This window comes from Palaemon carinicauda, chromosome 28, assembly GCF_036898095.1.
Source record: "Palaemon carinicauda isolate YSFRI2023 chromosome 28, ASM3689809v2, whole genome shotgun sequence".
Lineage (NCBI taxonomy): Eukaryota > Metazoa > Arthropoda > Malacostraca > Decapoda > Palaemonidae > Palaemon > Palaemon carinicauda.
In genome coordinates, this window is record NC_090752.1 from 43277833 (window position 1) to 43293038 (window position 15206).

General features: G+C 33.0%; 1 protein-coding gene across 1 annotated transcript in view; it reads right to left on the bottom strand.

The window, feature by feature from the left end:
• Nucleotides 1–15206, bottom strand: part of CngB (Cyclic nucleotide-gated ion channel subunit B) — a 48572-nt gene that overhangs the window by 12270 nt on the left and 21096 nt on the right. Inside the window, 6 exon segments of the mRNA XM_068351895.1 lie at nucleotides 3735–3846; nucleotides 4356–4457; nucleotides 5173–5336; nucleotides 6394–6575; nucleotides 7437–7596; nucleotides 8849–8990. Coding sequence (XP_068207996.1) covers nucleotides 3735–3846; nucleotides 4356–4457; nucleotides 5173–5336; nucleotides 6394–6575; nucleotides 7437–7596; nucleotides 8849–8990 — 862 coding nt within the window.

Below are 15206 nucleotides of genomic sequence, written 5' to 3' on the forward strand. Positions count from 1 at the left end.
AGGTCAAAGAAAAACTTTAAAATTAGAGGGAATTAAGACAAACGTTTAGAGGAAGGTCAAAGAAAAACTTTCAAAGTAGAGGGAATTAAGACAAACGTTTAGAGGAAGGTCAAAGAAGATCTTTCAAAGTAGAGGGAATTAAGACAAACGTTTAGAGGAAGATCAAGGAAAAAATTTAAAAGTAGAGGGATTTAAGACAAACCTTTAGAGGAAGATCAAAGAAAATCTTTAAAAGTAGAGGGAATTAAGACAAACGTTTAGAGGAAGATCAAAGAAAAACTTTAAAATTAGAGGGAATTAAGACAAACGTTTAGAGGAAGATCAAAGGAAAACTTTAAAAGTAGAGGGAATTAGGACAAACGTTTAGAGGAAGATCAAAGAAAAACTTTAAAAGTAGAGGGAATTAAGACAAACGTTTAGAGGAAGATCAAAGAAAAACTTTAAAAGTAGAGGGAATTAAGACAAACGTTTAGAGGAAGGTCAAAGAAAAACTTTAAAATTAGAGGGAATTAAGACAAACGTCTAGAGGAAGGTCAAAAAAAAACTTTAAAATTAGAGGGAATTAAGACAAACGTTTAGAGGAAGATCAAAGAAAAACTTTAAAAGTAGAGGGAATTAGGACAAACGTTTAGAGGAAGATCAAAGAAAAACTTTAAAAGTAGAGGGAATTAAGACAAACGTTTAGAGGAAGGTCAAAGAAAAACTTTAAAATTAGAGGGAATTAAGACAAACGTTTAGAGGAAGGTCAAAGAAAAACTTTAAAATTAGAGGGAATTAAGACAAACGTTTAGAGGAAGGTCAAAGAAAAACTTTAAAATTAGAGGGAATTAAGACAAACGTTTAGAGGAAGATCAAAGAAAAACTTTAAAATTAGAGGGAATTAAGACAAACGTTTAGAGGAAGGTCAAAGAAAATCTTTCAAAGTAGAGGGAATTAAGACAAACGTTTAGAGGAAGGTCAAAGAAAATCTTTCAAAGTAGAGGGAATTAAGACAAACGTTTAGAGGAAGGTCAAAGAAAAACTTTAAAAGTAGAGGGAATTAAGACAAACGTTTAGAGGAAGATCAAAGAAAAACTTTAAAAGTAGAGGGAATTAAGACAAACGTTTAGAGGAAGGTCAAAGAAAAACTTTAAAAGTAGAGGGAATTAAGACAAACGTTTAGAGGAAGGTCAAAGAAAAACTTTAAAAGTAGAGGGAATTAAGACAAACGTTTAGAGGAAGGTCAAAGAAAAACTTTAAAAGTAGAGGGAATTAAGACAAACGTTTAGAGGAAGGTCAAAGAAAATCTTAAAAAGTAGAGGGAATTAAGACAAACGTTTAGAGGAAGGTCAAAGAAAAACTTTAAAATTAGAGGGAATTAAGACAAAAGTTTAGAGGAAGGTCAAAGAAAAACCTTAAAAGTAGAGGGAATTAAGACAAACGTTTAGAGGAAGGTCAAAGAAAAACTTTAAAATTAGAGGGAATTAAGACAAACGTTTAGAGGAAGGTCAAAGAAAAACTTTAAAATTAGAGGGAATTAAGACAAACGTTTAGAGGAAGGTCAAAGAAAAACTTTAAAAGTAGAGGGAATTAAGACAAACGTTTAGAGGAAGATCAAAGAAAATCTTTAAAAGTAGAGGGAATTAAGACAAACGTTTAGAGGAAGGTCAAAGAAAATCTTTAAAAGTAGAGGGAATTAAGACAAACGTTTAGAGGAAGGTCAAATAAAAACTTTAAAAGTAGAGGGAATTAAGACAAACGTTTAGAGGAAGATCAAATAAAAACTTTAAAAGTAGAGGGAATTAAGAGAAACGTTTGGAGGAAGATCAAAGAAAAACTTTCATAGTAGATGGAATTAAGACAAACGTTTAGAGGAAAATCAAAGAAAAACTTTAAAAGTAGAGGGAATTAAGAGAAACGTTTAGAGGTAGACAGAAAGAAAATTATGAGAAATATAGTATATTAAGACTGATGTTTAGATGAAGACCTATGAGAAAATATTAAAAAGCAGAGAAAATTAAGAAAAACGTTTATAAGCAGACCAAGGGAAAATTATCAGAAATATTGTATAATAGCACATATGTTTAAAGGTAGGCCAAAGAAAAGTGATAGATAATAGAAGAAATTAAGACAAACGTTTAGACGTGATCAAAGAAATATTATAAAAAATTAACGAGTATTAAGAGAAATATTTGGAGGCAGACCAAGGAAAAATGAAAAAGATAGAGGAAAATAAGACACGTGTTTAGGGGTAGATCAAAGAAAAATGATAAAAAGTGGAGGAAGTAAAGATAACCGTTTAGAGGCAAACCAAGTAAAAATAACTCAAAATGGAAGAAATTTAGATAAAAGTGTAGCGCAGAACAAAAATAGAGGAAATGAAGATTGACAATTAGAGAAGACAAAAAGGAAATTATCAAAATAATAAAAGAAATTAAGATGAAAGGTTAGAGGCAAACAAAAGTTATGAAAAATAGAGGAAATTAAGATAAATATTAATAGTGGACCAAGTAAAAAAAAAAAAAAAAAAAAAAATAGAGGATATTAAGACTAACATTTTGAAGTAGATGAAAGAAAATTTATAAAAATATGGAGAAAAATTAGAACAAATATTAAGAAACAAAAAAACCTATAAAATCATAGGAAATTAAGACAAACGTCTGGAGGAAAACCAAAGAAATATGATAAAATATAAAGGTAATTACGGCAAACGTTGAGAGTTTAAAGGCAGATAAAACAAAAGCTATAAGAAATAAAGGAAAGGGAAGAAAAACGTTTGGAGTAGACAAAAGAGAAATTATAAAACATGAAGGAAACTAAAACAGACGTTTAGAGGGAGACCAAAGAAAGATAATACAAACATACAGAAAATTAAGATAGATATTTAGAGGCAGATCAAAGAACATTTATATGAAAAATAGAGGAAATTTAGTCAATCGTTTTGAGGCAGACCAAAGAAAGTTCTTAAACAGAAAATAATTATATGTTAAGAGGCAGACCAGAGAAGGTGATATAAATCAAATTAACTTGAGGCAAACGTTTAGAGGCAGACCACAGAAAAAAATATGGAAACAGGCGAAATTAAGACAAGCGTTATAGGCCGACCAAAGAAAAATGATATAATATGAAGGAAAGTAAGAAAATCAGGGAAAGATCAAATTAAAATGATGCAAAAATAGAGGAAATTAAGACGAAGGTTTAGATGAAGACCAAATTTAGATAAAAAAGATAGAGGAAATTAAGATAAATGTTCAGATGCAGATCAAAGAAACAAAATGTATAACAAAAATAAGAGAGAAATGCAATTAAAAAAAAAAAAAACAATTCTTCGTCAATATTCAGTATAAAGTCTCATGATCTTTAAGGTTCTGAAGATGCATCTTACATCCGTTTTCTCTGAGTCTAGCCATCTTTCATCCTAGAAGGGGCATGTCTATCAACACTCCATCTATTCCCGATAATAGCTAGAAATTTCTCCTGGCCTCTAGATTTCCCATTGGAGTTACTCTTGAAACTACAGTAGATCTCATAACGCATAGAAACCTCATCTTTCTTCTGGGCTACTCTGTGAGCAAGAGCTCGTAACAACGTACACCAGCGTGAGACCTCGGTCTATGTAGCCTACATATCTAGGCCGTGCGTAAGACTAAGTTAATTTAATTAATGTAAATGGTCTAGGTACGTATCTACGCCGTGCGTAAGACTAAGTTAAGTTAATTTAATTAATGTAAATGCTCTCGGCGTAGCTTCCTCACCTGCAACACCGTGTGAAGAAGCTTGGGCGTTCCTTCCCTAGACTTGATGATAATGTTTTCGTCTTCTTTGGCCTCCTTCTTCTCGCGAGCCTCGTTCTGTCGGATCAGCTTCCTTTTTAAAGAGGAAGAAGAAGAGGTGTGAGAAACTATGATGGATTTTATGATTTCTCATTTTGCGCAATTTATGGATTTTGAATAAGTCATTGATAAAATATATCTAATTTAGAACAAGAAATCTCAATATATGAAAATAAATAAATAATGCTAAATAATAGTTGTTCCAACACAGAGTACTTACCTCGAACTACTTTCTTAGGAGTATCTGGGATCTCCTCCCAACCGATCCCAGATACTCCTAAGAAAGTAGTTCGAGGTAAGTATTGTTAGGAAAAATACAAATTACTTAAAATTTGTGATATTAAAGAAATATCATTAAATCACCGATATTCAAGGTATAAGCAGGATTGACTGCACATGCAGAGGACCACAGACCAAATGTATGCGAGTGTAGGAACGAAAACTTCTATTAAATAGAAAAGATCAGTATAGGTAAGGTTAGGAATGGCGTTAATTTGGGTATTTGTGCCAATTTAAATCACCTACAAACTAACTAATACTGACTTTGCCTTCTTCTTGAGTATTTCCTGAGCCTCGGGGTAATCCTTGATAGTAGCCTGCAGGTCAGCCTTACTTAGTACGAACAAGTTGCTGAAACCACGAGATCTGGTGGAACAAAAGACATTGTTTCATAGAATAACAGTTATCTATAATCTTTACTCCATGCTATTTACCTGTATAATTAATATCACAATATTTATGTGGTCTTTCAAAACATTAAGGCACCGCTCCCATAACATGGGGGACTCTAGAGAATAAATAATGAATTAGTCACTGCCATATTCATTCTTTAATTCCTGACTCGTTTGCACACATTATATATATATATATATATATATATATATATATATATATATATATATATATATATATATATATATATATATATATACTGTATATATAATATATATATATATATATATATATATATATATATATATATATATATATATATATATATACTGTGTATATATATAATATATATATATATATATATATATATATATATATATATATATATATATATATATATATATATATATATATATATGTAATATACAGTATATATACACACACAAGCATATATATATATATATATATATATATATATATATATATATATATATATATATATATATATATATACATATATAAAATGGGTGTGTATTTATGCATGTATATACATATATATATATATATATATATATATATATATATATATATATATATATATATATATATATATATATATACATATATATTGGTGTGTATTTATGCATGTATGCACTTGTGTACTCTATATATAAATGATTTCACTCACTTGACATTAGCGGTCCTCCTGTTACCTCCGGCCAGAGCCAGGAGGGAGATCTCCCCGAAAACGCTTCCTTCTCCCAGAGTGGCCAACACGACGTCACCCTTCTCTCCGCCCATCACCATCACCTGACCAGTCTGCACGATGTACATCTCCTTGCCCACTTCGCCCTGTTGCACACAGCAATTGCAGGTGGAATTATCCAAAAATATTCGATATTGATCGAAATATATCATTAGCACATCTCTCCCTCAAGGAGCGCTTGCCCATACTGTTTTTAGCCTAATTGTTTTCAGAGTTATATACTGTAGACTTTTCTTTATAGTTTCTTCTATTTTCTGGCTTTGTCTTAACACCTTTTCTTCCCCCTCAGCCAAGATCAAATATTTGTGTATAACCAGACAGGAGTCTGCTAGCAGCGTGAACTAGTGTTCTGGTTAAATTCATTCTAAACCGTATATTTTCTAAAGTTTCAAGCCCCCTAAGGCTGAAAAATTACTGATCATTTGACATCGATTGCATATAAACTACAGTATATAAACTGATAAAACAGAAAAAAAATATATTTTGATACCGATTGGATATGAACAATTTTGATTAAAATAACATTCAGCAGCTCAAATTCAGGAAGAGAATAACATAAGATATCATTTAAAAAGAAAGTTATGGCTTCACGTTTAACAGTAAACACCTCCCTCATGATGCTAACATTTATGACGGAAATGTTAATGCCGTATTAGTAAACAAGTAGAAAGAGCATTCGGAGATTTCCGACCTCCGCCAATGAAGATTGTTAACTTTTCATTCAAGTCTACGGATTAAGCTTTCCATTTTTCATATGTTGATTGTGAATGAATCTACTCTATAGTAATACCAATAATAATCAGATTCGCGATCTTGATCAGTATCACATCCAAAATTCATTCGGTTCTTCTGAAGCACAATACCTATCCGCTATTAAAATTTGATTTAAATCCGGAAAGAAGTTTTGACCTAATCCTGGTAACAGACAAGCAAACAGATAAATAAATAAATAAATATATAAATAAATAAATAAATAAATAAATAAACACTGGTAATTTTATAAACTTGTTGGAGGTAATTAAAACAAACATAAAATCAAAATTTGGAAATAAACCGACAACTCTACAATTCATCATCGTCATTTTTTATATAACGATCTCATTTCCTCCAACGCGGGGTCCACTCCAATGACCATTTCCCTACCTTCCTGCAAACGTAGTCACCCGGCAGGTAAAGCACCGGGTAGAGTTTCAGGACCAGGTCTCTGAGCAGGGCTTTATCGCAGTCCTGGAAGAGCTGCACCTTCGATAGCGTCTGGATGTGAACGCTGATGGCGATGTCCGTCCGCATCTTCTTGGGAAGGGTTTCGATCCATTTCATTTCGTCTGGAGGATTCGAAGATAATCGAAATGAAGGTCTACTCTTGGGTATCAGTAAGGAAGCTTGTGAGGATTACCTAGTTTTAATGGTATTACATGAATAAGAAAAGTTTAAACTAAATATTTAGTATGAACATGAAACAATATCCAACAGATTTGGAAACAAAATCCTCAGAAGAATATTGGGAGTTAAATGGCATGACATGATTAGAATTGAAAATATAAAAGAGAATACTCGAGTGCCATATGTGGATGAGATCATGGTGAGGGGTAGATGGAGATAGTTTGGGCATGCTCTTCGCATTTCCAAAGAGAGATTAGTTCACGAAACGTTTAACTGGGCTCCACAAAGCACTAGAAGAGTTGGAAGACCAGGCCTGTATGGTAGAGGATTATGAAGCGTGAAGTAGATGATGAATGGAGAAGTAATGAATTAAAAGCTCAAGCTAGGGACGTCTGCTAAAATTTAACCGAGGCCCTTTGCGTCAACAGGCGTAGGAGATGATGATGAGATGATGAAACAAAATAGAAATTTGAATAAAAATTAATTTGGCTACTTGATGCTTTCGGTCTAAAACATTATTGATAAATTATATCTGGAGGCCTTTTTATAGGAAATGGAAATATAAAAGACGTAAAAATATTTTAAACATACAGAAAACTGCATACAACAAAACTTGACTTATCACTTCGTCGATAGAAAAAGAAGCTTATAAAATAAGTCAAGATGTAATTTCGAACATTGGCCGACTAGGACATCCTCAATTGAATATATTTAATGTCGATTTACCAAACAACCACGAATAAACGATAAAAAAAGTAAAAAAATGAACCATGAAACAACATCATAGACTTATAGACTTATACCTAAAGTCTTTTGCATCTGCCAGGTGTAAGTGAACCACTGGCGGACCCTGTCTTGCAGCAATGGCGGGACATTCAGCCGCTGGACGTAGGCCTGAGTCTGGTCCATCACGTACCGGAATTGATTCTGATTACGGGTGGCGGTTGCCACGATATCTCGAATCTGCGTAATGGTAAATGGGGTCAATTAATTACCATGGTATTGTCCACTGTTATCATAATAAGTAAATATTATCAGTAGGATTTCCTGTAAGCGGTTAGGATTTTTATGACATTTACAGTTTCTACCAGAAACACCAAGAACTACATTTTCCATAAATACATGTCAATGACAATGGCAATTCGATTTGTTTTCCTGTAATATGGCGAATCTTAATAAAAAAAATCGTAAATTATTTTGCATTTTATCATCCCAACAAGGACCCATACAAACTATAACGGGCATTCGGTAGAGCACATACCTTCGCCTATATTATGTATATGACAATATAGGCAATTAAATCATGCACATTTTGGCACTAGTTTTACCACGATATAACAGCAAGGTATTTTTTTACCTTTTCGTGACATTGACCTTGACACAATCCTTCCCAAAATGTGATCAAATTGTCCTTGGATCATGGCCAGCCATCCCACCAAATTTCATAAGATTCGGTCTAATAGTTTTTGAGTTATGCGAGTCACAAGCACACAGACAGACATACAAACAAATAAATACACGCGCCTATCAAAACAACTTTTGCAACGAAGTTGAAGAAAATATAACAGTAATCATAACTTGTTAAACAATAGTAAAAATGTAATTTTCAATAATAATTCATCGCTCCATTAAACTCCTGCGTCTAATGATATATTAGGCGAACTATACAGTATTTATATTTCATCTGCCTTTCAGTCTATCCATGGCCTTTGCTTATCAGTCTATCCATGACCTTTACTTAATCTACCGTATATCCTAATATCCAGCTTCAAAAGTTCAAACTTGCATCAAATGTTTTTATGTTGAACAGGCTGACATACGTCTCTTTTTATAGTTTATGTATTAAAGATCTATTTTGATGTTAATGTTATTGAAATATTTTGTTTTAATTGTAGTTTATTTCCTTTCCTCACTGGGCCATTTTCCCTTTTGGAACCCTTGGGCTTATAGCACCCTTCTTTTCCAACTAATGTTGTAGCTTACAACAACAACAACAATAATAATAATAATAATAATAATAATAATAATAATAATAATAATAATAATAATAATAACAACAACAATTCAGTTTTATTCAATTTTTTAACCCTCATTGAAGAAAATAATGGTCAGCCTATTTCTACCAGGGGTTAACAGATGTAATCCAGTGTTTAATATAAAGACCAACAATGATAATATAAATATAAAACAATTAAAGTTAGCACCACCGACTGACCTGGCCAATTAGCAGGGCGAACACGAAGACACCCATGAGCCAAGACCAGGTCATGTAGACATACTCGGCCTCGTTCTCCGGTTTGGGGTTTTTCCCGATACTAGTGGCTGTCTTGGTGGCGAAGTAGAAACATCGGATGTACCTGTTAAAGAAGATTTTTAAAATAAATAATTGAAGATTTGGAGTCTGTTTAAATCTAGAAGTGAGAGGATTTTAAGTCTTATAAAAAAACGAGCCTGTTGAAGAACAGTTTTAAGATAAAGAATTGAATTTAGGTTGGAGTCTGTTTAAATGTAGAAGGGAGAGGATTTTAAGTCTTATAAAAAACGAGATATAGTTTTATTTATCAAGTTTTAAGGAGATAAAATGGAAAGAGTCATTTGCCCAACTCTAGACTAAAAGACACCTGAATAAGGAAGAAAAATAATAATGGGATGGATACAGATGAAAAATTATGTTTAAGCTTTTGATAAAGAAAATTAACAGATATTTCTGTATAGCTTTGAATAGACGAACTGAAATCTTCAGTTTTAGACAAAGAAAATAAAGCACAGTTATCCAAACCCAGTTTGGATTAGAGAAAAAAGGAAAGGATACATGTGTCTGCCACGTTTTAGATTTCACAAAACTAAAAAGAAAAGAAAGATGTCTCCGATTTGAAATAGAATCAGTCTTAATGCAAGATATTTGTCATTTATATACCAAACAAACAATATTCTTTATGGTCTATTGCAACAGCTATATTGAGCACTTTGTTCCGTAAACATCATTACATATATAATTTGCGGCGAATGTTCCATCCAGTGCTACTGATCATGGTGCTTGCAATTCTCATTTTTATGATGGCTTCATAATAACAAATATATGCGAATTTGAATAATTGGGAGATAAAAAGTCTTCGACAAAGTTTTACAACGAAATGATTCGTGAAACAACTTTGAAAAGACAGTCACACCGATATCAGTGAAAAGGACGTCAGACTCAAAACAATCATTGCACGAGAAATAACGATAAGAATGCTTAGTCTTTTAATGCCTTTTTGCTGTGCGTACAAAATATGATACTATAAAGAAGCTAAACATCATGAAGTGAGGACTTCCTGCATCATGTAGCAATATTCAAGGGCGTAGTAGAGTTTTTCGGGTGTGGGTGTGTGTGTGTGTGTGTGTTGGGGGGGGGGGGGCTAAAGTTTGAAAAGGCTCTGATGGGGGGGGGGGTCTGATTATTATTACTCTTATTAAATGCTAAGCTACAACCCTAGTTGGAAAAGCAGGATGCTATAAGCCCATGGGCCCCAACAGGGAAAATAGCCCTGTGAGAAAAGGAAACATGGAAAAAAAATATTTTAAGAATAGTAACAGTAAAATAAATATTTCCTATATAAACTATAAAAACTTTAACAAAACAAGAGGAAGAGAAACTAGATAGAAGTGTGCCCGAGTGTACCCTCAAGCAAGAGAACTCTAACCCAAGGCAGTGGAAGACCTTGGTACAGAGGCTATGGCACTACCCAAAACTAGAGAACAATGGTTTGATTTTGGAGTGTCCTTCTCCTACCATAGCTGAAGAGTCTTTTCTACCCTTACCAAGAGGAAAGTGGCCACTGAACAATTACTGCGCAGTAGTTAACCTCTTGGGTGAAGAAGAATTGTTTGGTAATCTCAGTGTTGTCAGGTGTATGAGGACAGAGGAATCTGTAAAGAATAGGTCAGACTATTCGGTGTCTGTATAGGTAAAGGGAAAGTAACCGTAACCAGAGAGAAGGTTCCAATATAGTACTATCTGGCCAGTCAAAGGACCCCATAACTCTCTACCAGTAGTATCTCAACGGTCGGCTGGTGCCCTGGCCAACCTACTACCTAATAAATGGGTTGATTTCAAGTCTAAGAACAGATTTCTGAATTCGACAGGTATATGTACAGTGGACTTGGAATGAACTTATATCTCTCGTGATAACTCGATTGGTAAAATGGTCCATACAGACATTGTTTCGACTCAGGGCATAGGTTCGAATCCTTGCCCAGCCAGATGCATATATCATAGATGAATTTCCAGTGGATATACATTCCCAAGGATAAAATTCGATATTAAATGCCTTTGGAGTTGATATTTACATTGATTAAAAACCCAAGTGTTAGCAATATATATATATATATATATATATATATATATATATATATATATATATATATATATAATATATAAATAACAACCTTTTGTATAGAGCAAAACTTTATTTATATCATTAATCCTCGAGACATTATAATCATGGATGCTTACATTTCCCTCTCTCCAAACAATCATCTTCAACTCTATGCCCAGCACCATATTCATTAAGAACATCACGATCAATATTCGTAATAGCTTATTAGTTTAATTCATCTTCAACACTTCACCTAAATAAATGAACATTGGCTCTTGTTATAAGTATACTCTCTCTCTCTCTCTCTCTCTCTCTCTCTCTCTCAACGATCTTCACGATTAGCCTGTCATTGACTTGAGAATTCCATGTCCGTTATTGGCGAGTGAAAACATTACTGATATATATATATATATATATATATATATATATATATATATATATATATATATATATATATATATATATATATATATATATATATATATGTGTGTGTGTGTGTGTGTGTGTGTGTGTGTGTGTGTATATATATATATATATAAATATTCTTAATGTATCCTTTTAACACACATTGAATCTAGAAACAGCTTTACTGACATGCATAGGCTACATTTACTTAGGAAATAATGATAAGGTTTATTTTATAACTGATTTACACTCTGGAACACCCTTACTAACAAAAACAACTTCGCCGGTGGATGACGCAAGAGTCAGGAGTGGCGAGGACACAGAAATGTGACAATTTTTTCCTTCATTATTCGATTTGTCTATGTTTTTACGGTAATCATAAGAACATCAAATTACACCATAGTCATTCACCTTCTGGCGTATAACTATTACTCCTTAAATGATTTTAATCTGTAATGAATAATGCTACTCTCCATTCATAGAAATTCCATTTGGCATCGCTGTCCCAAACTCTTCTCACCAACCTTAACTATTCTGATGATTGTTACCTTGGTCACTTGTACAGGGACAGGACTTGCCATCTAAGTGTTCTGATAAAGATAGGAAATACTAAACACTTTTATAAGTAAACCCAGGTTCCTTTCTATAGCATATGAAAAATTCACACAATTTTCTGATAAAAATGTTTATTCCTTAATAAGGAAACGATCGTTGGACAATTTACCATCTGTCAATTCTCTAGCCTCTACCTTCCTACCACAATTTTTTGACGCACGTGGTCGTCAAATAACAGACTATATTAGGTGGGAAAAGGGGCCTTTGATGCCATCTATTGGCGGTAAAGTAAAACTCGTTACGATATTGGAGGGGGGCTTGGCTAAAGGAGTCTGCGTTATTCTGCCTTTCGGAATGTAACAATATTGTTATTCTGCGTAGTTTTTACTAACACTACATTTCATACCTTGAAATGTATAAATCATATTTTGGTTTCATAAAAAGGTAATTGAAAATTAGATCACATAACTGTGTAATTACTTGATTGTCTCGGATTTCAGTACATGTGGCACTATTTGGCGACCCCGCCCCCCTGACCCCTAAATGTAATTAAAGTAACGATTGCTCGCGGAGGAAATATTCTGTAGCATTTATTATGAATTTTGTAATTTCCTCAGAATTAAGCAGTGGCCAGACAACAAGGAATATCAAGTTCTCGTGCGTATGTTTTATAGCAATTTTGAGTCCTAATAGTGACAGAAATGAAGTAATATCAGGTCAGATTCAGGTTGAGGCTTCGCCTTTGCAACGGCGCCTCTGTGTCTTTAGTTTTGTGTGTTCCTTAGTAATAAAAATTATAATGAGTGAATAATCGAGATAATTAGCAATTTGGTACTCTTCTGCTAAGGCCAACTATTGGCCATGGAAATAAGCCATGTGTAAAGCTCTTTAATCCTTGCATTCTGGAATCTTCTATGACGTCATTTTGGTTTAAAGATAGGCAAAAAAAAAACCTAATTAACTGGAGCTGAATATAATTTAATATATACCTATCACACATCTTTCTACATGGTATCAATCTATCACCCTTTTCCAGTTGGATAGAATCATTCACACGAATAGATTAAGGAACATGTGCTGCCATCTTTTGACAATAAGTATAAATACTCGGATTCTATCCAAATTTAAAGCGTGTGAATATTAAAACATACTTTTATGGTAATTTGTTTTTATTTTTTTTTCAATTTATGCATTAAAAAGCTCAATTCCAATAATATTTTTCTTCTGATTTTTAGGCTTTAGGTGATTATACGCAAAATTCTGATAATATGTATTACAAAAATATATAGAGCAGAGCCCAATATTCTAAAAGAAAAGTTGGAACTCAGCCATAGAATTAAAAATCCCAAATTTAACCAAAATATATCTATGTCCGCAGCAAATAAGTTGTTAGCTAATCATAAGGCCAATTATAGATATCAATCCTCTATAAAGTACGCCTTGTTACGTGTACCAGGGGCGTGGGAATTTTTTTTTTTCGGGTGTAGGGCTGAAGTTTAAAAAGGCACTGACGGTGGGGTTCTAGGGGGGTCTCAATCAGAATTTTTTACGAGGATTCGCCCTTAGATGCGATTTCCTGGCATCTGACAGCAGATTGTAGCAACTATAAAATGATATTTTTTGCACGATTTTATTTGATCAATAACATTTTGCACACATTGACTATTAATGAAATACCGGTAAGACTACTTAACGAATTTACCCAAAAAAATATGCTAACGATGTTGATTCTTTGCAATAAACTCATTTCTAAGATCGATGAAGTTACGGCTATCAGTTTTCTAAGCCTACTATACTTTTACTTACGGTTTATTATATCTATCAAATTGTTTCTCAGTTCCAAATTTATCTTTAAATTGTTAACGGTGTTATGTTTATAATTTCGTCTAATTCATAGTTTATACAAAACAAATATCTAAAGTTTTATTTGACAATTATCTTATTTGTCTTTGGTTTTAAACTAAGGTGATAAGGTATAAAGATGAGAACCTCACAGGCAGAGAAGTACTCCATCGATTTGATAATACTGCAATGATCATATAAAATCAATCAATATATATATATATATATATATATATATGTGTGTGTGTGTGTGTGTGTGTGTGTGTGTGTGTGTGTGTGTGTGTGTGTGTGTGTGTGTGTGTACTAGAAGAACTGAAATAAATAAATAGTTATATAATAAGATTGAGTGAAATTAGAAGAACTGGGGAATTTTATGGTGTTAAAGAGGGTCATATTATCTTCTTCAGAGGAAAAGACACGAAAGAAAAATAGAAAATGGAATTTGTTTTCTTGTTAATAGAAAATGTGCAGGTAACACAGAAGAATTGTAAAGTATCAATGATAGAATTACGGGATCGACAATCAAACTAAATAAAGAAATATAAAAGGAAGAGCATTCAAATGTATATACCAACAACAGGGGAAGAAAGAGAAACTTTTCAAGGAAGATTTGGAGATATCCTAAAAAAAAAAAAAAAAACCTAAGACTCCATTTGCATTTGTTTTGGGGGATTTCTATTGCAAAGTAGGTCATAAGAAGTGAGTATAATCAGCTGTAGGCAAATTTTGAGTATGCACAAGAAATGGCAGAGGAGACATACTTGTAGATTTTAATAAAAAAAAACTAAAAAGAAAAATCTAAAAAGCATGAACACATTTATTTTCCCAGAATTATATAAATCCTTCTTCATATCAAAAGGACTGATGTTACGATAGATTTCATGAAGTTGGAGACTTTTGTTTACTAAATGTTATGATAACGTGGATTTGTCAATTAATGCGTAATACGCTGCGTGATTCTCCAAATACGCAAAGAATGTACACGGCAAACACGTCTCGTTCGTTCTGCAATAAGACGGGGCTTTCTGTGTGTAACGGAGCCAGGAAAACAATCTTCATAGTAAAATAAGAAACTCTAGAATCATACGCACTATAGTTAATTCTTTTTAATGAGGCAGATTTGCACCGACTCGCAGGGGTGCCCTTTTAGCTCGGAAAAGTTTCCTGATCGCTGATTGGTTGGACAAGATAATTCTAACCAATCTGATAGCAAGAAACTTTTTTCCGGGCTAAAAGGGCACCTTAGCGAGTCAGTACAAATGCGCCTCATTGAAAAAAAAAAATTGTGAATTTTGTGTTAAACCGCCTAATTTAATTATTTCTCAAACAGGGAGGATAACTAAGTATAAAAGGGATGAATGCATGAAATATTCTTTAGATAAAAAAAAAAAAAAAAAAAAAAAAAAAAACATA